The following is a 25,708-nucleotide window of genomic DNA, read 5'->3' as shown; positions in this document are numbered from 1 at the left end:
ATTTTCGAAATCGGAAATTCCCGTTGCCGCCTGTAACACTCACCGCGATTCCGCGCTCTTTAAAAGAGCCGTCTTTTCAGCGTATAATGATCATCCTGTTACATAAAATATTCAATCCATGACAACTACGAGATTCTAAAATATCTTTATATATTAATTTAATGTGTCCAAGGTAACTCGCGGTTGCTTCCTCTTACGTCAAAAAAAACATTATTATTCGGTCCACAGCGATCTGTGACCTAAAAGTACGAGATAAACCGCCTGATGTGTTTAATTTTAATACGTATTTTTGCAATCTTGCCAACTCGGTATCGTCGTTAGAAAAATCTCAAATAATGATATAAAATCCTGTTAAGTGTACTGTATAATTCATTTCATACAATGAATATACATATAAAGTTTAGCCGTAAATTAAAAATACATATTCAATTTAACCTGCGGTTGCGTCGACAAAATAAAATTTTCACCACTCTTATATATATATCATTGCAATCCGCGATCATAAGAATAAAAACGTGTGGTAAACTGCCCGATTAAATAATGTTCAGATCCGTATTTTGCGAATTCGGCAAATATTTAGATGTAGGCCTACTTGTTAACAGTGACTCCGCCCAATCGAAATGCTGACACTCTTGATTATTTTTAGATAAAACCGTTCGAAAAATCCATAAATCTGCTGTAACATCTCAGAGTAAAATTTATTTCATCACAATAAAATTGATTGAATAGACTTTAGATTAATTCTATTATATACATCCTTACAACCCGGGAAAAAGTCGCTTTTCAAACCTTGTATAATGTTAACACGAAAATATTCGACGGCAATTTAAAGTAATGAATAATCAGGCAAATCCCGCCCTCAATTCGTGACGATATGTTTCTAAACGCCCGACCAAACATAATACGGTAGGCCCACGAAATTTTGCGATTTCCACTGCCAAGAAAAGCGTTGAAACAAAATTTAAAATGCCTTTTTTCGTTTTATTGTTACTAAATGTATGTCGTTCAAATTGTAAATGAGCACCAATGCCCAGCGCGAATTTCCACATATTTTGGAGTTCGTAGTAATGTCCATTTCATGTTCGGTCGTTTCATTTACGAGCAGATTTAGGTGGGTCGATCGACACAAAAGACAAGCAATAGCGTCAAATTGATAACGCCGCTCTCGCACTCCTATAAACATCCAAAAATGAACACGCGTTTCGATATTGTACTCCTCATTAAGATGAATTGCGCAACGAACCTATCAGGTGAGGTTGGTTTTGGAAGGTTAAAAGTAAAGTTTGCCGTTTTAGTATTTTCCTTTTTCTACTCTAGCGTTTCCAATAGGGCAGACCACTGTTTGGCATTTTTCCAACTCTATTCACTGTTAAATATAACGTTGCAAGTAGATGTGTCTTCATGACCTTGACGTAGAGCAGTACGAAAATACTTGGTGCTCTTTGGGGAACAATGGAACGGGGTTCAGTGGGACATGCTCAACGGTGCATCATTTGTCAGTGTCTCATTCATTGAGTGCTTGGAGACCTGTAGATGCGTCAGGTTTTGTGTTATAATAGGCCAGCGGTAGGCAAACCGCGGCTCGAGGGCCGCATGCGGCTCTTCTCGCTAGCAATAATTATTATCCAAATTCAACATCTATATATAACAATTATTCTCAACATAACAATTTTTCTTTTAATTTGTTAAGCGGTTGGGGAAGTTTTTTATCAATGATTTAGACAAATTATGTTTTGGTATGAAAATCGTAGCGTGGAATATAAAGTTAAATTTGCAAACGACAAATCCTAAATCTCAACGATCAAATGTTTGTTGCTGCGTTGGCGGTTTGTTGTAGATTTATTGCGGCTAGTCTCAGTAACAGTGCGATATGTCTGGCACCGCATTGACTACATATCACCAAGACTTTCAGATAGGATGGAAACACACAAATCAACTACTTCTGATATGGGCTCGCAATATATACTTTTCAATATTGTTATTATACGTTCGTGCTCTCGCATATTTCTGACTTGCTGCATGCGGTTCTTATACTAAAACAGTTTGCCCATGCCTGTAATAGGCTATCTATTAGCCCATGGCCCAATTTGGAATCCTTTCCAATTTCAAAAATACATTTTCAGAGTGCATTCGTAAGAGTAAATTATTTGCTTTTGGTAAAATTTGTGTCGCTTGGGTGTTTTCTAGTCGCTGGATAAAAACTACCTTTACCCATTTCTGCATTAGTCCTGCAATGTCAAATGAATGTGCGGTATAGTGCTCAAAAGAAAGAAGTATCCCTATCTTCCCCACGTGTTTTGACAGATATAATACTCGTAGCGCAGGAGAATATGCATATCCGGTAAAAAGTGTTTACTGAGAATATAACCTAATCGTTTCGCGCCGACGCTTTATTTTCAACATCAATGAAACAAGAAATGGTTTCACCAGCAGAGCATTCTGTCGTAAATGCCACTAGTTCTGCTGTGACTCCAAACTTAAAAACTCCACGGTTTAGGCGTCCCTCTCAGGTAATGCCTCATTCTATTAAATCGACCCTCAATAGATTTATGTAGTCCCATCGTTATCCATGGTTTTAATTTAGTATCCTCCATTGACAAAGTTTTCGTAGGGGCGTATTGCTCATTTACAGGTTCAGTCGTGGCTTCACAAAAACAGAAAATTCAGAATTTACATCTGAAACCGAATCAGTTTTCAGCGGAGGCACCACCCCCAATGCCACTTAACGGCCTCTAAACGCCAAAATCACTCTAGTGTGACTAGATCGATGACTTGATTGACAGGTAGCCTACTCTGGGCCACTAAAAGCCTGTTTTGTCCCACTTCCAATTCATCGTAAATTGAAATACCAAGTGATCTAAGTCAGTGGTTTCCAAACTTTTTTGACCATCGCCCCCCTAAAGTAGTTTATACGACTTCATCGCCCCCCGGCAATCCAAAAAAATGTAAAGTCAGAAACGAATATATTACAGACCAAATAAGAAGACAAATCATAGTTTAAATTTGTTTTATGAGATAGATGAGCTTGGTGTTCTTCAGCGTGTTTTTTATTATATCTAAAATTACCCCGTTTACGGAAGGAAAGGCGATTTCGTTGTTTTGATAGCAATAGTAACACGACTCAAAAACTCCTTTTTCACCCTATAATAGGTCAGAAAGGAAAGAATCCAGGGTTCTACCTTCTCAAAAACCGCCGTGTACTCTTGCCTTATAGCATTTCACTTCCTAAATTCACCCCATTCCACATTGAAATAATGAAAACAAAGTTAATTTTCCCAAACTTATAATAATGATTTTCGTACATCTCATTCATTGGTACAGCCTGATGATAACTGCACCAAAATCCTTCGGTAAAATTCATCCCGATTCCTCATTCTACTACGGCCTCCAGTCTGATCACCGGTCCATAATTAACCAGCCATTTGTTTTTGGATTCATGGACTCGGATGTGGAAAAAGCCGTGACCGACTATCGGCTACGGCCCATGGGTCGGCAAATTTTATGTCGTTCGCAGGACAAAATTCAGGGTTGCTAGTCTTTTGCGGGTCGCATATATTTTTTGAAAGTTAAAAACGGAACAGCGCGCGAAAACTGCGACAATTCGTGAACTCAACTCAGTCGTCTTATTAAAAAAATATTACAATGACATTTAATGTGACACTGTCTTGTTGCTGCATCACGCTGGATAGCTTTACGACGCCAAGGTTGAAACATTTTCTAAATGGGCATCACTAATCCCAGTTCTTTGCTTGTTCTTTGTAATGTTCATTTTTGAAAATATTTGTTCGCACAAATATGTACTTCCAAACATCGAAGTGAATATTTTTGCAGGATTTGTGAAATTTTGATAAAGATTTTCTTTAAGAAAATACCTTCTTACAAAAATTAAGCAGTGATGAATCTCTCGAATAGAATATATATGAATTTTATTTCCTTATTGCTTTGCAATATATTCGATTATTGACTGCGCTATTGAACCCCTGCCCTCAGCATCAACTTTTCTTCGTGTTTCCATTTGTCTAATTATAATTAAATTGTAGGCTCGTAAAACGAGTAGCTAGCTGTTCAATGGAATTTTTAGGATATAATAAAATTTAGTCCAAACGTGTGTCACGATAAATTCTGTTACGTAAAAAAATGTAATTTACTCCTCGAGCGTAGATTATAAATAAAAACATTTCATCGTCAAAACCGCCGTTTGGATGTTTCCCCAGGCATAGACTTCCTTGTTTACTTCGTGACATTGGCCAATCAGCAAGATGCAAAAAACGTAACAATGCCCCCTTTCGCATCCGCTCAGGCTCTCAGACACGCTCACTCCGACAGATTTTCAGGCATGGTCGTGAACATTAACTCATTTTCGCGTTTTTGAATCATATTTAGTTTTTAGTTGTTTTTCGGAAATTTAAATCAAATGATTACTTTGTCTTCCTATGAGTTTCAGTTTAAATACAGCAATCACAAATTAGTGTAGAAATAGCTGTGATAGACTAGGCTGAAAATTCTTTATCGGTACTTTTAAAAAACAGATTGTTGAATGGTGTGTATTAGAATGATAGTTTGAAACAAATACCCCATTTTACAGGCAACAACTCGCGAAACCATTCTTAAAATAAGCACCGAAATTTTTAAAGTGGTAAAGTATGGGAAGAATTTTCCGCGGTCAAAGGTCGGGGAAAGGTCCATGCAGTGAATCGTGCCGGGCCAGATTATTTTACTCCGGCCGTATTTTGCCGACCACTGGGATACGCAAACTACCGTACCTTACTGCGAAGACGAGTTCAGCAATTCTTTCGCGTGTGATAATCGCCCACATGATTCAAGCCTGCGAATGCACACAGAGTACAGAATTAAGTGCGCCGAACATAAAACAGGTTTCGCGAAATCGCCCCCCTATCGCCCCCTTGGACTTTTTCGCCCCCCTCTGTATCGTTTTCGCCCACTGGGGGGCGATATCGCCCACTTTGGGAATCACTGATCTAAGTCACTTCTCCATTACGGTAACAGGGCAAAATAAAATAAATATCGATTCCCTGATAATCATATGCGGTACGGTAACTTACCAGTACCTGAAATTCATTCGCAGAACCAGTATGTTCCCCAGCTTTTCTTTTTAGGGGGGGTGTTTCAAAATTTAGGGGGTGGTAAATAATTTGCTGTTAGATATAAAACTAGGCAATTTGTATTCTTAAAAAAATGGTATGTATTTAAGAAACGATGTAGGCTACATGGGGGCCCCCCAAGTTGATTGACGCGAGCCAAAATCCACAGCAGAATGTAATTGTAGGGCCAGAAAAGGGGAGCGAGGAAAAGTGCGGGACGACACGGCTGGGGTTGAGGGCGTGCTCAAGCGCCCTGAGAAAATTTTGAGAAATAGGCACCAAAATAGGCTCTAAGCTTGATTTTAGATACACCTAACATCGCAGTTTGTTATGTAATGAAATCAATAATTATAATATTTAGCTGATAGAATTCCCGGGGAATAGATAACAAGCACGGCTTTCAACCGTAAATATATACTTCTACGTTTCAACAAGTAATTTGCAAGTTGCAACTGATAGTGACTAATGAAGTTACTTGCTCATCTGGCATTGTATGAATGGCTACTTATGGCTTGTTTTGTTACACATTTCTAATTTTTTTGAACATGTTTGTTTGACTTTTGTATGAATTAAATTTTGGAATAAGCTCGTCAACTGATCATAATGTCGCATAATGTTGTATTCCTTCAGAACTGAAATATTTTGTTGGTAAGAAGACAAATCGCTGAAGTTTGATTCTTTTCAATAAAGAAATAAACAACGCTGTCATTCATCTAAAAAAAGTCTGTTTTCAGTGCCTAGTTTTCGTTTTGTGACATCTTTAAGCTTTCTTAATATACGGCTGATATCTAAAATACTGCAGTGTGTAATCCTAATACCCATACGTATACATAAGATACCGGAATAATTCAATTGTTACGAAATAAACGTGCTTAAACTGTGATAATGATGTAACAATAGACGGTATCTTAAACTCAAAAGGTACCACATGAAGGGTTAAACTATTTCACTCAAGTTCGGCGGGCCATTTTAAATCGTCACGCGGGCCGTAATTGGCCCGCAGACTGCGGTTTAGAACCCCTCAGTGTGGAATCGCACCTCAAAATTAGGGGGGGTGTTTGAAATTTTAGGGGGGGTGTTCACCCCCTATAGGGGGGCTGTAGGGAAATCACTGCGCAGAACGGTTCTTCCTTGTTATATAAGAACTCATTTCATTTCCTCTTATCAAATAAAAAAATAGGGTAGGCTACAAAATTTATGTTGTTTCTATCAGAACTGTAACGAAAAGATGAGAGCGTAATCAACTGCGGTACCTTACCAGTGCCGGTTGCTGTGTGTAGGCCTCCTATTCGATCGTGGAACGGTTCTTCTCTGGCATATAAAAACTCAATTGAATTTGCTCTTTATCAAAATTAACAAATACGGTAGGCTAGATTTGCTAAAAAACCTACATTACTGCAATACTAAGATCGCGAAAGGAATAGGTCAATTTCACTGTGGTATGGTAACCTAGCAGTACCGTACCTGCAGGCTTGATCACGCAACCGCTTGAAATAGGTTTTTAAAACAGTGTTCCCTTGAGTAAATTTTAAAACAGCGAAATTTCAAATGAAATATCAGATCTCATAGGATTCATAGAAAGTTTAGGAATAAATAAAAGTAATAGCTCTCTGGAAATAAATCAAACTTTAACAACTGAAAATTTTAAAGCAATTGGTCCAGTATTCGAAGAGAAAAGCGATTTTATAATGATGGTGACAAAGAATAATAACAGTAACAACAACATAATATTGAATCGATCGATATGTCCACTACGTGTCCAATAACAACAAAATGATCGCTATGTCCACTACGTGTCCAAAAACTCTTCGGAATACAGTATAGTTAGTCCCTCTGCAGCGGTTCATTGGTTGTGTTTCGGTCTGTTCTGTTGGTCGCTATCGCCAATCTTGCACATTATTCGATCCCCGTGTTACGTTAATCGCCGATCTCGAGCATAGACATCTTAACTAAGCAGAGCGATTGCTCGGGAAGTGAGTTGTCTGCATCTAATTGTTCGGTTTGGGAGTTGTCTGCCTCTGCGGCACCGACATCGTATCTTCGCAAAGCGATATTGTTCTGTAGGCGAGTTGAAACTCATGCGACTGTCGGTGTCTTATTCGGCTACAAAGCTCACATTCGTGAATATAAAAATATGTGTTAATGTCATGTCTAAGGTTTTAATATGTTTAAAAGCCTAATTCAATATGACCACAATTCAAAAACGCTAACGAAGGCACACAGTCGTATAACGTTAGCAGTCTGAAATTGCTAACGTTACAACGGACTCCAGTTTATTCTGAAAAAGAGTGTACTCAGGGGTGGGCGAGGTTTTTGAAAGAACCACCGGCCAAAAATTTTGCCCACCACTGGCGGGTCATATAAGTCTGACGTTAAAAGTTACATTTTTAAACAATATTCACAGTGCTGCAAAAGCAAAAATGGAAAACAATAAGCAATCATGCTAGTACTAAATTTAATCCCAATCTCAACGGATTCCTTAAGCTATTTTTTTTTTATAGCTGAAACATCAAAATTTTGTTTTACCTCGGTTGTGGCAGCATCGGGCGGGCCAGAATGAATTAGGATAGGATAGGATTTACATATTTATCCCGGGGGAGAGGAAAGCCGATAAGACGGCTTATCCATATGGCGAACCACGGCCTCTCGTCCGGTTACCATTCCAAGTCGGGTATGGGATTAGTTTTTACTGTATTGTTTGTTTTTCGGAAACATGGACTTGGTGGTGGAGGAAGCCGTAACCGACCAGCGGTTACGTGAACCACCCAACGACGGCGAGGAGTCCAGCAATCCTCTCGCACATAACCATCCCTGCATGGGATTCGAACCTGCGAACCCACGCAGAGTAATTAGAGGTGCGGTGGCGAGCGTATTCCTAACGCACCTTTAAATTTGGCCCGCTGGCCGTAGTTTGCCACGCCAGTCGCCAGTTGTACCCTGTATTCGTAGAAACAGGAACAAAATATCGAAGTGAGAATATTGAAAAGTTTTTCTTGCCATTAGGGCCATGAAACGATCGAAATTACACCCCCTCTTGGCCTTAAAACGTCGCCGTAGAAAATGCGTCAAGAAGGACAACTCAGTGAACTCACCAATCCTCCCTCTGTCGTAGCCAACGACTAACATACCGGTCGTAGCAGAGCCATTATACAACAGTAGTGTTGTCCGTGTGGCCGTGTTGACTTCTCAAGATCGGGAATATCTACCACTACACGGTACCGTACTGCAGTACCGGTACCGGATACCAATTTAGCTTTCCCTCTCTCTACTAGTTACTAAATTAGGAATAAACACTCAAGTTTATACGTACCGTACCGTACGTATATCTTTATTTTCATCATTATCGGAATATACCGTAGTACATGTAGTAGGTACCGTAGCTCTACGCAGGACATAAAACAGTTTATACCCCACACGGTACAGCGGTATGTACCGGTACCGTACCGGTATGTGTCTCACAAGTTTTGCGATATACCAGTATACGGTTCTTCTGTACTTCGTAAAGCTTATGTCTGTATTTGTGAACTTTCTTTAGCAAGAGAAGAAGGCTTTTTGAAATTGTGAGCTTTACAGGAAGTATTTTGTATATTTCTGTATTTGATAATTTCAGATCTCAACTTGTTTGTCCCCCTTCTCCCTGTCTCCTGTTCTCACTATTTCGACCTCCTATTCTTGCATTCAACAAGTACTGAAATAGGTACCGGCACTTCTGTACTCAAATAATCTCAGTTTTCAATATATTTTTTTTTCAGAGATTTTTGATAGAACTTTTGATTGGTATTTTATTAGTAACAATGCATTAATAAATTATTCTCTTCTGCTCTCCAGGCTATATTTGAATATTTCCCATGTTCAGATGTTATGTACCGGTACCCATTTCTCCAGATGCATTGTATTACGGTAATTTAGGGACTTGAAAATCTATATCTTCAGCACCAATTTGAATTTTTTTATATGGTAGGTATGATTTTAATTCTTTTTATATATATTAACCTTTTATACCTTATATATATTAAGCTTTAACTTTTATAACTTTGTTGAAGAAGGTATGATTCTATAAATTTTAGAGGATCATTTCAATCTGGAATATCCCAGTTCAATAGTCAGATAGTTAGGCCATTTGTTTATTTTTAAATGTTGCTGTTGATGTTGTTCAAGCAGCTGCAATGCATTGTATTGGTGGTGTCAGGGTGAAGGATTAGGAATTATATGATATTTTATGATTTTACTTACTGACTTATAATATCCTACGATTATATTTTAGTTATGCAGGAAACCAAGGTAACTCGAAGTATGTTCCTTATTCGAGCTTTAGAGCGAATTCTATCAGATAAGGAACTGAAGAAATCTCAAAATGCTCAATTAAGAAAAGCTTGTAAAACTGCACTTGGTAAGAACATGTGAGAATGAAATATGATGCCACTGTAAATGAAATTTATTCATTTGATTATTCCCAAAGCAAATTGCAGAATTGAATAATTCCTTGCTGTATATATTCATACTATCTTTCATGTCAACAGCATAGGGGGTAGATGAGCTAGATCAGACGTGTACAATCTTTTTGCTATTGCTGGCCCTAATACTTTTATATATTAAATGTACCGCTGTCACTGAGATCAAGTTTTATTTAAAACGTATTATAGAATTTATATTACTTGATATATTTAATTTACTTGTTTAAAAATACAATAGAATGTTAAAAACAAATTTTTAAATAAAAGTTTGATTCGAGTCGTGACAATTAATGACTTTCTTAGTTTTGCTCACTGTTAACTATTATAGAGTGCGGCTCACATTCGCAGATGACTTCTTCCACCAACCCTGGTTCTTTCACTTGGCATGAGGCTATATTTTCCAAAACCAGAATAGACGTTCAACCCTTTTTTACTCCTGATAATCAAATGATATCCAATGTAATAAATAAAATTGTTGAGAGCGTTCAATAAATTTTTGATTGAATGATGACCAATACAGTGCAATTTTATAAGCTTTAAGTAGATATTTAGAGTGAAATATAATACCGTAGCTATAGTGTTACTGTATTACTTTTGTACATTTCTGATTGAACAAGCTTAATTAAAAAATAAAATAAATCTGATCAAACATTGTATAAGGTTTTTATATTATTACTCGTGCCTTGGGTAAATTTACCATTCATTTTTCTTATTTTAAATAAAACAGAATAAATTCGTGAGATATAAAAATCTTCTTTTACTTCTTTAGCAAATTATCAATGTTGTATCTATTAAATTTCTTTTCTGTTTTTAGATGAGATTCAAGATGATTTACAGAAGCAAGGGTACAGTATTGTGTTTATCTCATTTGTAATAATGTATAAAAATATCTCATAATCTGAAGGTAGAAAAAATCGTAATAATATGGGATCTGATTTATTTAATGTATTAGTTGTTATTGATGGTGTGAGGTCTAAGTGAGATCATTATTCTCAGCAATGTTTTTTGTGTTATGTACCGGTGGTTCTTCATTTTAGTTGAGTTTGTAAACTTGATATTGCATTACTCGAATTCATGATGTGTGCTATTTTTCAAATAATAAATTAGGTAAGGTATATATATATATATATAAATGGGCTCTATTGTAGTATATTATGGTCATTGTTCAATTGTATCATGAAATGAAAGAAGAATGGAGTCGAACATGTCTGATCTAAATTCATTTATTTCTTTATATTATATAGTGGGCATGATGAGCAGGCTAATTCTCCGCACACGATCATCGAAGCTGATAAATACTTCTTGGCTTTTGAAATGGCATGTAAATCAAAGTCGGCTGGGGTTGTTGGGATAGCTTTGGATTGTTTGCAGGTGAATTTACATTGCATATATGCCCTGAAAGATGTTATGATCATTTATCAACATGGTTTAATTTATTAATGAATCATTATATTCGAACAATATAATATACACTGGCAAATGTCACTTGGATTTTGATATTGAACCAATTAGATAATGGGTTTTGTCTTCAATATATTTTGATTATTCAGTATTTTTTAATATTTCGGGCTTCTTACCCAACTGCTCTTTATATGAAGAATTCAGGCAAATTTGGTCAACTACCGGTAATATAGACTTCCTTATCTCTCCAGTCTCCAGTCTATGCATTTATACAGTATCTGTTTTCTATTTTTATTCATGTCAATTTTTTGGGAGTTCCACGCCTCCAAGCTAGGAGCTCTGTGCCTCTGAGCTAAAGAGGTGAATCACATGAAGTGATTTAATTTATGGAGTCTAATTTTGATTCTCATATACAAGATTCATATTTTGTATTCATATACAGTTAACCTGATTGAGCATATCCAGATTTTATTCCAGAATTCTGCAACTATTTTCAAACATATTTTCCAATGAGAACGAGAGATGATATATTTTTTTTTTCAGAAAATGATTGCCTATGGAATTCTTGTGGGCAATGCTCCTGATTCTACGTTACCAGGGAAACGCTTAATTGACAGAGTGATCGATACAATATGCAATTGTTTCATGGGTGTACAAACGGATGAAAATGTTCAACTTCAAATTATAAAGGTTTGCCTACTTATTGTATATTATTTTTGACCTGTGCCTTATTTAGTCCAAGGACCTAGATAATCACATTCTTTCAAAACCTATTGTGAACAAGAATTTATTAATAAACAAGCAGTGACTTAGAGATATGTCATGGCTAGCTTATAAAGCAGTGGTTCCCAACCATTTACTGACCGACCTTTTACTCCGGCCGCATACTACTGATAAAGCCACTTTTTGGAGTGGGGAACAATGGCTCAAGAAACAAGCTAGAGAGTATTTTATAATGTGACACAACATCCTTTGTGACACAAAACGCAAATGTACAAGAGCAATCTCCAATAAAAAGTTAAACTGACTCTGTTGGTATTGCGGGTTACACATCTCGGGTTCGAATCCCCAACAACCACCTGGTTACACAATGTTCTTCATGAATTAGTAGCTTCCTACATGTCATTAAATATCAGTGGAAGCTTGAAAAGGCCTTGTTCGGTGCAAAAGTGAATAATAATCGTATAAAAAAGAACTCATTCTGTTTAAAAACATCTATTTACTATCAGTGCCTAGCGTATAGAGATTGGGTGGGCAAAATTTTTCATTTTTCTTCTTAAATTGAATAATAAAGAAGTAAATTCATAACCCTAATCAATTTTATTCTGTATTTTTTTTTTTGTGTCTGCTTCCTTATCAGCGAATCAATTGCCTCAATTTCAAGTAAACAATATTATTAATATTGACACCGGGATGCAGATATATATGAAGACAATAGTTGACTTTCTTATGCTTTTTCTTTTCTATCATGTCTGTGTTATTTTTGTAGAGCCGTAGATAAATGCTAAAGGATTTTGAACGATTGATTTAGCGACTAGAAAATTCCATGCCCATGAAAAAAGCAAACAATTGATAACCATTATTTATATGCAAGCTTCGCTTTTCTTGTGGTTGAAAATGTTTGTCTGAAGTAGTCTTACCTTTGTCAGACGAAATGTTACAGAAATACATTTGTATTAGTGGGAAGGCTCTTTAATTAAATAAAAAAAAATACAATAACCATAATAAAAAATAATGATTTCACATACTGCAGAAGTTGTAGGATCGTTCGTCAGTCAAGATTCCTAAACCTTGGCAGGTAACAATATGCTCTATCTGGCTTGTCTATACTCAAATACCGTATCTGCATATCATATTTTGCGAATGTATAGTACCAGGTACCATATTCTTACTATTTTGAAACACACAACATGTTTTGAACTATATCAAGGTAATTTTTTGAGGTATGGTATTAAATTTACTCAACATCAGACGCGATCGACTACTCAAGACGTTGCGGTCGATCTTGATCAATGTGTTGGCCCCCCTGCCCTGTAACTAACATTGCAAATTGAAATAACCTATGGTATATGTCTTGTTTAGGTTCTTCTAACTGCTGTTACAAGCAACAATTGTGAAATACATGATGGCACAATTCTGCAGGCTGTTCGCACATGCTACAACATATATCTCGCATCAAGGAGTGTTGTGAATCAGGTAGTTAAAATACAATGTGCCTGCATTTTCAATTGCAATTCTTTATTAGTATTCATATAAAAGCATATATGCATATCTGGGGTTGCAAGCAATTTGAGATTAATCAATACTTTATTTGATTCAATTTTATACAGATTTAAAGGATAGATATAGAAAAAGTCCTAATAAGAACATCTGTCATTTTGAAGCCACTTTTTATTGTATGATCATCACGTGGGGATATGATGCATCGATAAAAAAATTGCTACTCATTTAATGCTTGAATGGAATTTCCCATAAGTGTCGTATGAGTGTTGTAACATCTTATAATTTATCGTTTACTTGACAGACAACTGCGAAAGCTACATTGAGCCAGATGTTGAATGTTATTTTTGCAAGAATGGAAGCTCAAGCGGTATGTATATATAGTGTAATATTTAACAATTTAATTTAAAATCTCTAGTGTATATAAGACTGGCTGACATTTCCTTAATAATTATCCATCATTTTGACTCAAAATATTTTACCCTACCTGCAATTTGAATGAATGTACAAATGATAACAAATTTTAGCCGGTTTTTTCAGAGCTATTTTATAGTCTATGATTACTATAACTAGACACACATATAATTAAGCTAATTTGTACTGAAGTTTCAAAACATGACTAAAAACTGACGAATAGCACTTAAAACTGTGAAAACGAGCCATTGTTCACAACCAGTTTCTGAGCGCTGTAAATACTATTAAAAATCTTGGAAGAAAATGTAATATAAGATAATCAGGGTCATATTTCCCCTAGTACATCTTGTGGTTGATTGTTAGATTATGGTTATAAGAAATTCATTTGATAATTGTGATATCCTTAATCCTTATCCTATTCAGTTTGATGAATTGAACATCTTTATATCACTTTTATTAAGTGGACTGACCATGTAACCAATGGTGCATATCAGAAAATAGTATGTCATGAAAAGAATGAATAATTTTAACTAGTCTACCAGTATGTAATTTAAAAGGTATGAAGGAATTTTATGTTTTGTTTTCCCCCTTAAACTATTGTCATTTTACAAGCAGAGCAAATAGAGGTAAATTTCCAGACTGTTTAACATGTTAATTAAATATTGGTAGGTGATTGTTCAAGCAAAGCAGTTGGAAAATTTTTTGTTATTGCTTAATCATTCAAGATTCAACTTATTGGATGAGAAAGTATTTTATCTCTGCTATAATTGATTACTTTTCTTCATGATCATTATTGTCTTTTCATTGATGCAGAATATTGACTCTGAATTATATGAAAAAATTGAGCAAGAAAATGAATCAATTACAGAAGATTCTATGGTATGTACCGGTACTCATTTAACATTTTATATCCTCAACAATGGCGAACAAAAACGATTGGAAACAAAATGAAATCTGTGTGCTATATTTAGTACTATTAGAAGGAAAAATCTATATATCAATTTAGCAAATCAATAAATCAATGAGTAGAGATATTTTGATTTCATGAACTCAGGATAAAGTCTTATTATTTTCTGGTTATCTAGTACCTCCCGAAATGTTTTTATTCTCATTGTTGTCCAATGCTGAACATGGAGATCTAATATACTTCATTAATTAGCTAATAATATTTGGAAATGTTTTTTGCAAATATTCAAACATAATATCTACTGGTATATAAAATTGTCCATTATGAATTGAAAATCCATCTCAGTTGAAGACGCAGATGAATCAATATGAATTTTGAATGTAAAAAATAGTATAGGCCTATATAATAAGTAAATTCAAATGAAATTATCAAGTTATTTACACTATACTGGGTACTCCCGTAGTATGTGAACCAAGAGGACAGACACCGGAATCTAGTATGTGTACCAGGGTAAGGTTAGGTCCTAATTTCAGGTACAAATACTACGGGAGTCACTTGGCTACTTCCCGAACTCGTAATAGAACTAAAATAAGGAAAATTGGAATAAAATTATGGCCTAACCCTGTTGTTCCGGTGTTCACCATCTTGGTTCACATACTACGGGAGTACCCTATACTGGGGGTATATCACATATTTATCATGAATTACTTTGACATTTATGAGTCAGATGAAAATAATGCCAATTTTAAAATAAGTAAAATTCTCATTTGTAGTACTGAAATGTTATGGCGTTTGTTTCTATAATAGAACCCATTTCAAATAAAACCTAAATAGTTTGGAGAAAAATAAACACAAACTTACTTGTACTTTAAAACACTTCATATTTCTACATTAACAACTTCAAGCCAGCAATCCTAATAGTGATAATGACATTTTAGTTGAAAATTGAACTGTTGTTTTATAAGATAATATTCAAGTGGTTATGTTTTTGGGACCACAATTAGATGGCGAGGTTTGATTGATAAGATAATAGATAATATTGATAAGGTTTTTTGTACCACCAATTAGTTGACAAGGTTTGATTGATAAGATAATGAAAAATATTGACTGGATACTTGAATAAACAAGATAGTCCATTCCCACAGATTGAATTTTTGAAGTTTTACAAATACAACAAACATTGTGAGGAATTTGTGTTTTAATTGGTACATCAACCCTTATTTATTGCTATTTGACTAATGTTTTCCAGCATTAACAAAGAGGGGTAAAATTCATTCCAGTGTAAAACCCAAAACAAACTAACAATCTGGTCCTTACTTCTATATTATAATGAAAAAGATAATGAGATGAGAATCATATTTTTACATCAGGTCAATCATAATGGGATGGACGAAGGGAACATGGATAGAACAAATGAAAATTCTACGGATAATCTCTCAACACAGAATCAAGGTTCATATTCATAGATACAATTTTCAGTGAAATTGATTTATTCTTATGGTATTTTTCTCCTTTGAGTTACTTTATTTACCTGGTTTGAATACCGGTGATAATAATATTTAAATTTGAATAAGGTACTTAAAATTACTAAAGCAAATTTCTGTGTTTATCAAATCTGTAGATGAGTGTGCAGAAACCACATTCATATACGGTTAGTAATGTGAAAAAAGTCTGACACGAATATATTTTTGTAATGCTTCATATTTGTGGGTTCTTAACCTGGGGAGCGCGCTCGCCTACGGTTATCCAAGGGAGGTACAAAGTCATATCAAATGAAAATTGAGAAAAAAGATTGAACACCACTACCTCATTTATTAAAATGGGAATATATGTATTTCTCAGATGAAGCTCCAGAGAGCGACAGACATCAATCAAAGATGATTGCAGAAACATCGTTAAATCAAGAATCAGGTAAAGGGGATGAAAATTCATCTTCACCTGAACAATCTATTGAAAAGAACAAAGAAAACAATGAATTTGCGCCTGAAAAAGGTGAAACTGAATCTGAGAATGGTAATAACTGTTGTTTATAGCATTGTAGTTTTATGCCATTTTTGGTTAAATTTTGCTTGGCTGTTTATTTCTTAATTTTGTTAACATTGGCCCTATCACAAGAATATTAACGTTGGCCCTATCACCAAAATATATAGGAATACACTACAACTAGAGAAATTCTGGTCTTTTTAAATTATAGTAGCTTCTTACCCAACAATGGCTGTTTGTGCAGAGCATTGTTTAGAACAGTGTTTCCCAACCTGAGTCCGCAATGAGTCAGAAATTCACTGCGGGCCGCAAACGTTTTTGCGAAATTAACTATCAGCCAAGTTAGGATTTGCGTTAGAATTTACAAAAAAACATGAAAAGTCAGTTTATTCACATGACATTAATCGCGTCAATAATTACTGGTTACTGAGTAGGGCTGGGCATATATACGAATATTCAACTATTAGGATAGCATATTTACTAATTGAAAATTTGGTAACATGTGACGCGACAGGTCACTTGCGAGTCGCTTAATCAAACGATTGGATTTCACAACTCACTTGTGGATTTTCGACGAAAACAAGAGTCTGTACACGCTTCGATAGATTCGTAATAGGTGTTTCTCGCAAGTTCGAACAACGTGTAATAAAACAAAATTCTGGTCGGTGTAAATGGTGGCAACCCAAATTTTCTAAATCGAAAAGCGGTCCGCGACCGATTAAAAACGCTTTTTTAGACATTGCAAATCGCAAAATTCCGCGTGCTACCGTAGTATACGTACCAGGGCATTTTCTATTAGGATTCTCTGCTTTACTGCCTCCAGATTGGTACGCACAGTAGTAATGTAGAATTCACACAGATTTGTCAAATTCACAAAAAGACGAGTCAAAACAAAATATAATCGGGCACTTTACCACGCATTTTTGTGTCCACGGATTGTCATGATATTTTTTGAGTAGTATTGCTCTTATTTCGTCAACACAACCGCAGATTAAAAGAATCACTCATGGGGATGGATTGAATAGTTTATGCAACAGAAAAGTCATTGAAAAGTCGGCTTTTTTAATGAGTGACGTATACGCTACGATTACTTCAGAAGTTGTTTGCGAGAATTTCAAGGCGATGAATATGTATTCTTGATTTACTAATATATATATATATATATATATATACTTTCAATATATTTTTAATAAATACTAAATTAACCCTTTCCATGCGATTTTTATTTTTTATTAAACAATCGTATTTGCTACGCCGACTTTATGCATTTGTACCCCCACAACTAATCGATCGACTAACGAAAAAGTAATGATCCTCTGCTGCCCACTGACGGCTCGTTGGAAAGCTTATTTAAAGAGCTTGCAATTGGCAATTAGAAATTTTTTTTTTTTTAAAAGGGGTGGTCTGAGTCACAAACCGGATAGAAAAAAAGCATTTTTTTTCTTGGGTGTTGAAACTTCAAACCGTGATAAAAAATAGAAATATTCGCTAAATCCTTTACTGTTACCGCTTCTTGGTTGGATAACAATAGCATAATATTGCTGTAGCAATTTCGTTATCTAACTCAAAATACTTTGGTAGATGGAAGGGATAATATGTCTTCTATTACCACCCAAAAAACACCGAAATTTGCATAAATTTTAAAAACACTCCCTCGTTCCGCCGCAAATAAAATTCCCATGGTAAACGAAAGCGAGATTTACCGTCGCTCATGTTAATCTCGAAGAAGACTTCTTATCAATAAACTAAAACCCGGAAAAACTAGACCAACAGTTTGCGACTGATTGCTAAATAAAACAGTGGAGTACATCAACGTACCCGCCGCAATCTAGCCGAGTTTTGTCGTGGGTACGTATACGTGCCCACCGCACGGAAAGGGTTAAGTTGTACATTCTGGAAATTTATAGCAGATAGTACGATTTTTTCTAACAGCGATAACGAATTCGCAAGATCGCAAAAACTATGCGTAATTGCGGCGAATTTCCGATTTTGAAATTCGTTGTGTTTGGTTTTTCTGTTGTGTTTGGTTTTATTGCTGCTTTACACAGAGTACGGTTGCAATAAACGCACCTTGAGTCCGCATAGGTTTTCGCCGGTGAGAAAATAGTCTGCGACCAAAAAAGGTTGGGAAACGCTGATTTAGAACCAAAGTTCGTTTTTGAAAAATCCTTTTACATTAATTAGGGTGGTACATGTAACCGCTGGTCGGTTACAGCTTTCTCCAGAATCGAGTCCATGCTTCCGAAAACAAATACCGGGCTAACTAATTCGATACCCGACATGGACTGGTAACCAGACGAGAAGCCATTGTTTATCATACGATTAAGCCCGTCTCGCCTTCCCTCTCTCCAGGGATAAATATGTAAATCTAAATATCATTGTTTATTATTGATGACAGAACAAGAGCAAAAACAAGTTAACGGAATATCAGATTCTGAATCATCAGACACAGAAACAATGATTCGAGATATCATAGAAGACATGGTGTCACAAGTTGTGATCAATACCTCAGAAAATCAAGTTGAAAGGAAAGGTGGGAATTTTTTGAAATAAAACACAGAAGGATACTTCCCTGTAATAAACGTTTTTGACTATAACTAACTAGGGCTGAGCATTTCGAGACGAATATTCAAATCGAATTGAATAGTAAATTATTCGAATCTGTTCACACGATAATTTTCAATCGGCGCCGTCTCGTATCTAGGTAAATCTCTCAATCTTTCTGTGAAGCCATATTTTTAAAATACAGTTCTGACATATGAGATGACTCTCATCTTCCTAGTAGGTTATTGATGAAACATAGTTATTATTGTTTGCGACAACTCAGGGAATTGTTAGATTCAATGTTTTCAGTAAATTATGTGCCTGGAGGACCCACACAATAGAAAAGTCACATACAATTTACATCTTCCAAGTTTTTGAGATTCAATTCAAAAAAAATATTCGATTCTGAAATCATCAAATATTCAAAAATGCCCAGCCCTATAACTAACTTTCTTACCTCATTGTGCTTGTCAGAATGCATGATTTAATATTTATACAAACATATTTCTGGGTATTTTAAAGTCGAATATATAGATAGTATGATTATCCGCTGATATAATGTTGATAGAGTGTATTTGTACGGCGTTCTAACTGAAACCCAGTCTAATTTTGACTAAAGGCTATAATATGTTTTACAATATACATTCAACAAGACCAGACCTATAATTTAGTTCTAAGATTATCATTATTAACTTTTTAGAATCAATGACTTCAGACACAAGTGCATCATCTCGTTATCAGCAGTTGGAACAACAGTTATACAACAGTCAATCATTTTCTCATGTATTACAGAAAGACGCTTTCCTTGTCTTTAGGTATGCTGTTCTTTATCTTGCAGAATCAATGTTGAAAATCTGAAATTCATCTGATAATATTAAATGCTTCTCTAATTTTTGAACCAAAACACAAACCAGAGTCACTTATGAGCAATGAGTATGTTCAAGTAAGGATATCTCAACTTCCAATGATCATGATATTACCCTTGTGGTATGAAAAAAAGCAATCTACTGGTGGTTCAGGGATTATGTTACAAACCATCAAACAGTTGCTTTTATTCTTTTATTAAAATTTTACATACACTTCTCCAGTAAAACATCTTAAGATTATTTATGTTTAGTAACAAGAATTACTCACAGTCGTATCGATTGTAATTCTTTAATCAGATATGAATACCTAATTTTTCTACTCGATCTCGAAGATCTTGAAACAAAAGAGTGAATACTGAAATTTGAAAAAAATACCAATTTTAAAGTATTGTAAAGAGATAAGTACATTAGCTCAATCAATTTTGAGCAAATTTGATATTTATCCTCATTCTGTAATGTAGTTATGATATAAATGAAAAGAAGAAAAAGATGTTTCCAATAAGGTTTTACATATGCGTTTCAATATGCAAAATTAACCAAAAAACTGATGAAACACTAATATGAAGTCTCATTCAAATATTGATGACTTTACACCTATTTTTTTTCATTTCAGGAGTTTATGCAAACTTAGTATGAAACCTTTATCTGAAGGTCCTCCTGATCCCAAGTAAGTGAATTATTAGTTTATTTTTGCATCAGACTTGTTAGGATTGATCGGTGAGTTATCCCAAATTGGTGTCCATTTTAAATCTTTTGACTCCAAGATTGTGTCTGAGACTGATACTGTGTCGTATAAAGCATCAATCCGTTTGTGCTAATCTTCAATAGCTTTATTTATTGAAAGGAAAGCAAGTTTACGTTGTGATCTTGAGATGATGTATACTAGAACAGCAGCTTTGATGTATATTTTTCTGAAAAGATTTCAGGGTGACGCCAAAAAACAGAACCCATAAGTTTCTTTATTACTTTTACGAAAAGGAACAAAATATATTTAACACTTGAATTTCTGTTGTGTAGGATTGAGATTGACTGATTGTACTCAAAAGTTTCAGTAATCTAGGAGCATTGTCACAAAAGATATGTTCTCACTAGATTCAAAATTCTGAGTTCACCTTTGTAAAATTTCTAATCACCTCTGCGATTTCATCACATGCTCAGTTTGATATACTTGCAAGTGACTTTGTGCAAAGGTCAGCAGGAAGATAAAAACAAATTTTTACCATTTCAATACAATTTAGAAAGATATTTTCAAATCAAAGTTATAGGTAGTAGAATTAAATATGTTAATAAATATGATAAATTTCATAATTCATTTTAATTTTAAAAATTGTTTACCAGTTGAGAAATTTTGATCGGCGAGAAAATAAAGTTTTTTATCACTCAATTATGATCTGACTGTGCATAATCACATAATTATGCTTGATAGTGGATGAAAACACTTTGGTTCAACGCTTTGCAAAAACTAAACATGTTTGTTTTGTTTTGATGCTTTCAGGTCTCATGAACATCGTTCCAAAATTTTATCTCTTCAACTTTTGTTAGCTATTCTCGAATCATCAGGTCCAGTTTTCAGATCAAATGAAATGTTCATAAATGCAATTAAGCAGGTGACAACTGTTATTATTTATACTTTTGAAAAATTCATCAGGGCACCCATTTTCTCTGTACACCTGTTGAACGAATAAAGACATCAAGTCATATCACACTAGCTATACGGTGCTCATTCCAAGCTTTTTGCTCTGAGGGATGCCCTGTACAAGTAACCATTGATACGTAAGAAGGACCAGAATCTTTCCGGTTCAGCATTGCTTACCCAATTTATCACATCTTGGGTAGGGCAGTGAGCATGGGATTTTAACCAAAGTTGTGTAGCACTGAATATTTTCATGGTTTGATGATAACTTTCATCTAATTACTGTGAAGACTGTGATATCCATGCATTCACGATTGATCTTCATTTTTGACTGAGCGTATTTGTCACATTGTTTTTTAATTTTGACAGTATCTTTGTGTTGCATTGAGCAAGAATGGAGTATCCAACATTCCTGAAGTCTTTGAGCTTTCACTCGCAATTTTTCTGAAGCTATTGGAAAATTTTAAGACTTATCTCAAAATGCAAATACAGGTGCGTTTGGTTTTATCAATTAAATTTAGTAGAAGAAATAGGGAACTTTTATTGTGGATTGCCTGTAGTCATGTGGATTTTGGGTTAAAAATCAGGTAAATATTCAAGTGTAATCATTGAAAGTTATGGACTCCACCAGAGTATTAATTTATATATATAGGCTTGGCACCTCTTGTCAAGTGTTAGGAATACATTCGCCATTGCACCTCTGATTATCCTATATGAGTTTCGCAGGTTTAAATCCGGTGAGGGATAATTTTGTATGGAAGGATTGCTGGACTTCTCGCAGTTGTGGAGTTTTTTCATGTTAACAGCAGTCGGTTACGGCTTCCTCCACTGTCAATTCTATGCATCTAAAACAAATAACTGGTTAACTAAGCCTAAACTCCACATGACGTGAGAACGTAACATTTTTTCATCCAGTTCTAATATAGTTCAATGATCTGATACATTATCACAATTGTTTTGTGTGGTATTCCACTTTATTACATACCTCCAAGAAAACCTACTTCTCTACTCTGAATAAGAGCCACTAGACAACCACTGTTAATGTGCAGGTCAACCCAGTTTGAAAATAATGCATCAATTTTTTAACACAGATATTGGCTATAGATTGACTTAAGCTCTGATTGCAATGCCAACATAGTCAGTTAGTTACCAAAAAATTTAATCAATTTCTAATAATTTGAAAATCATCGTTTAGGTATTTTTCAAAGAAATATTCTTGAATATATTGGAAACAAACAGTTCATCTTTTGATCACAAGTGGATGGTTCTTCAAACATTGGGGAAAATTTGTGAAGGTAATGAGATCAACTCATTTTGAATTATTCTAGTGTTCATTTAAATTGATTCATTTGAGTATTCCCAAAATTACTGTAAAATTTTCTGTGAGAGACTTCTGTGTTTTGACAAATTAAATGGAAAATTTAATTTTTCAAACTATTTTTACAGTATATTTGTATAACAGATGCACAGATTGTTGTTGACATATATGTGAATTATGATTGCGACATCAATGCTGCAAATATATTTGAAGAACTTGTGAACATTTTGTCGAAAATTTCTCATCAAAATCTCCCAGAATCGAACTTGAGTTCGCATCAGGTATGCTTTTTCAATTTTTTTCTTTTTTACCAATACTGCTGCTCCGTGGAAACCTTTTCACCTAGAGATGTTCTGAGATACGTCAAAGATTAAGTTCTTCTTTTGTATATGAAACTTCGGAAGTCAAAGCTCAATTTTTTTTTAGCTAAGACCCTATTATGTCTTTTGTTTTTTAGGAAAATACAATGCAAAGTAAAAGTTTGGAATGTTTAGTGTCGATACTAACTTGTATGGTGGACTGGAGTAAAGATCTCTATGTCAATCCACACTCAATGTCAAATTTAGGTGAGCAAGATTAATTTTGATAACAATTGATTTGTCTGCTTCTCATATCATGTTAATCGATATGTTATGCCGGTCTTTTGGGCTCATGAGAAATTGTATTTTATTGCATCAAAATTGGATTTGGAGTACTTTGATTTGAAGGAGTAAAATTATGACGTCAATGGTGCGCTTAAATTATTCAAATTTTCTAATTTGAAATACTATTAAAATTTAAAATTATCTATTTATACAATCAATTTGTCACAGTTATAAAACTCTTATTAATATAACTTCTTATAGTATGATTCTCAAAGAATCTAATAAAATATTTAAATTGTAACCTGAATTTGCATACTCTCTAATAACATGTATGACGTTCATTGTATAACAGCAATCAATATTAAACGATACAATCAGTGAATGCCTTCACATGTAATTATCAAACAAAAGATGCAATGCTTGAATATATAAATTTGAAAGTCGTGTATTAGTACTGGTACTTTGAAGCCTGAAAGCATTAATTTCCGACAAGATCTGTAAGCATGCAATGCGGAGACGCTCAAGCAGTACAGAATAAAAAATTTTTACTTTTTAATTGAATTGTTAAATATTGGATCTCATACAACTCATAAAATTATTTGCTTTCTATCAACTTGTAGCGACTTTATCCATCCATGCCAATGATTTGAAATTGATTTGTCTGGGATTAGCAATTTCTCTCCGCCGACAACTAGAATTCAGTAAAATGGTTCATAAGTTGGTCTACTTTGTGTTCAATAAATAGTGTACCCCAGCCGAAGCCAATAACATTTTTGACTTAGATTGACATTGCAAGTTATTAAGGATCATACCCAAGTTTATGTATCCATTGTTCTGATGAAGCACACGCTAAGTAATAATCAATGTTGATTCTTTGTATTCCAATATATTTCCATGCCTTATTAATTAGTTTCTTGTACAAATCGTTATTCAGAATAAATACACTCTGTCTCTGAAGCCATATACAGTGTTGGTGCAACTATCCCACAACCACAAGATATACAGGGTGGGCCAAAAAGAGTGGCCCACCCTGTATATCTTGTAGGATAGTTGCACTAACGCTGACTATGGCTTCAAAGTGAAAGTGTATTCATTCTGAATAATGCTTCATACAAGCAACATTTTTTTGGCCCACTCTGTATATTTCTAATATAATACCTTCTACAATACTATTTTCTCAATCACGTACAGGTAAAGAGCATAACCCTGATGGTGCAATCTCAAATTTATCTCTTTCTGCTGGACATTCATCGAGTAATGTTAATGGTAGCTCACAATCTATTCATTCTGATTCATCATCCGAGCATGCTAGTCTTGAAATAAAGAAACTAAATGCTGATAACCCAGAAACAATTGAAGGCATAAAACAACAGAAAAGTATTTTGGAAAGAGGGATTCAGCTGTGAGTTTTATATTATATTGTTCAATGGCACAAATGGGATTACCTCATTGGGCATGTGGCGATGGGGCTCATCCATTGTGTAATAAAATTTTGTAATGCTAAACCGGAATAATTTTTTTTTTTTATACAACTTAGCATCTCTTTACCTTTTTGTGGTTGCTCGTTTAGAGTCATGTTCAGAGCAAGTATACGAAAGAGAAACTCTTAATGATAAGAATAACATAATCTCTTTTCAGGAAATTGCAAGTTTATTAGTGCGCTTTCATTAGACCATAATCTTCAGGGACCTAATGGTGGAGGAAGTCGTAACTGACCAGCGATTGCCTGAACCACCCACCCTATGGCAACGATGGGTCCTGCAATTTATTCGCACATAATTATTCCCCCCAAAGGATGATCAGAGGGGCTGTGGTGAGCGTATTTCTAATGCTCAGCACAATGCGCCACACCATCGAGTCAGTTTAATACACAATATCCTAGTACCTTCTGTACAATGAAAAAAGTCGATCAAATTATGTCCTGCAATATAAAATAGTAGAGATGTGGATGGAACATTGATTTCAATTTACTAATGCTTTATATAATCAAAGTTTCTGTAGAAACTTCTACTGAGTCTTAGCCAACTTCTTTGCACATAATTTTTCACAAAAATTTAGTTCTTGAAAACCAAATTTTACTAGATTCAATTTGAAACCTAAGAAAGGAGTTACATTCCTGCAAGATCAAGGGATGATTGGCACCACGGCATCAGATATCGCTGAATTTCTATCCTCTGAAGAAAGACTCGATCCTGGTCAAGTTGGGGATTTCATCGGAGAAAATGAAGCGTAAGTTGCAATTTAGCACTTCTTGTATATCTTAGGACATTCCAATTGCCTGT

The 25,708-nt window shown here is 34.9% G+C and overlaps 1 protein-coding gene across 1 annotated transcript in view; it reads left to right on the top strand.

Moving 5' to 3' along the window:
- Positions 1 to 8,891: 8,891 nt before the first annotated feature.
- LOC120345498 (brefeldin A-inhibited guanine nucleotide-exchange protein 1-like) overlaps positions 8,892 to 25,708 on the top strand; it is a 32,299-nt gene continuing 15,482 nt past the window's right edge. The window contains exons 1-20 of the mRNA XM_039414964.2: positions 8,892 to 9,059; positions 9,367 to 9,492; positions 10,371 to 10,401; positions 10,801 to 10,927; positions 11,501 to 11,647; positions 13,040 to 13,153; positions 13,482 to 13,547; positions 14,405 to 14,470; positions 15,869 to 15,950; positions 16,341 to 16,511; positions 18,880 to 19,014; positions 19,726 to 19,840; positions 20,505 to 20,558; positions 21,387 to 21,498; positions 21,894 to 22,016; positions 22,720 to 22,819; positions 22,987 to 23,123; positions 23,300 to 23,408; positions 24,618 to 24,828; positions 25,509 to 25,655. Coding sequence (XP_039270898.2) covers positions 9,369 to 9,492; positions 10,371 to 10,401; positions 10,801 to 10,927; positions 11,501 to 11,647; positions 13,040 to 13,153; positions 13,482 to 13,547; positions 14,405 to 14,470; positions 15,869 to 15,950; positions 16,341 to 16,511; positions 18,880 to 19,014; positions 19,726 to 19,840; positions 20,505 to 20,558; positions 21,387 to 21,498; positions 21,894 to 22,016; positions 22,720 to 22,819; positions 22,987 to 23,123; positions 23,300 to 23,408; positions 24,618 to 24,828; positions 25,509 to 25,655 — 2,171 coding nt within the window. The 5' untranslated portion in view covers positions 8,892 to 9,059; positions 9,367 to 9,368. The remainder of the gene's footprint in view (positions 9,060 to 9,366; positions 9,493 to 10,370; positions 10,402 to 10,800; positions 10,928 to 11,500; positions 11,648 to 13,039; positions 13,154 to 13,481; positions 13,548 to 14,404; positions 14,471 to 15,868; positions 15,951 to 16,340; positions 16,512 to 18,879; positions 19,015 to 19,725; positions 19,841 to 20,504; positions 20,559 to 21,386; positions 21,499 to 21,893; positions 22,017 to 22,719; positions 22,820 to 22,986; positions 23,124 to 23,299; positions 23,409 to 24,617; positions 24,829 to 25,508; positions 25,656 to 25,708) is intronic.

Source organism: Styela clava, chromosome 8, assembly GCF_964204865.1.
Source record: "Styela clava chromosome 8, kaStyClav1.hap1.2, whole genome shotgun sequence".
Classification (NCBI taxonomy): domain Eukaryota; kingdom Metazoa; phylum Chordata; class Ascidiacea; order Stolidobranchia; family Styelidae; genus Styela; species Styela clava.
The sequence above is the reverse complement of the archived record's forward strand: the minus strand, read 5'-3'. Positions and strand labels throughout refer to the sequence as shown.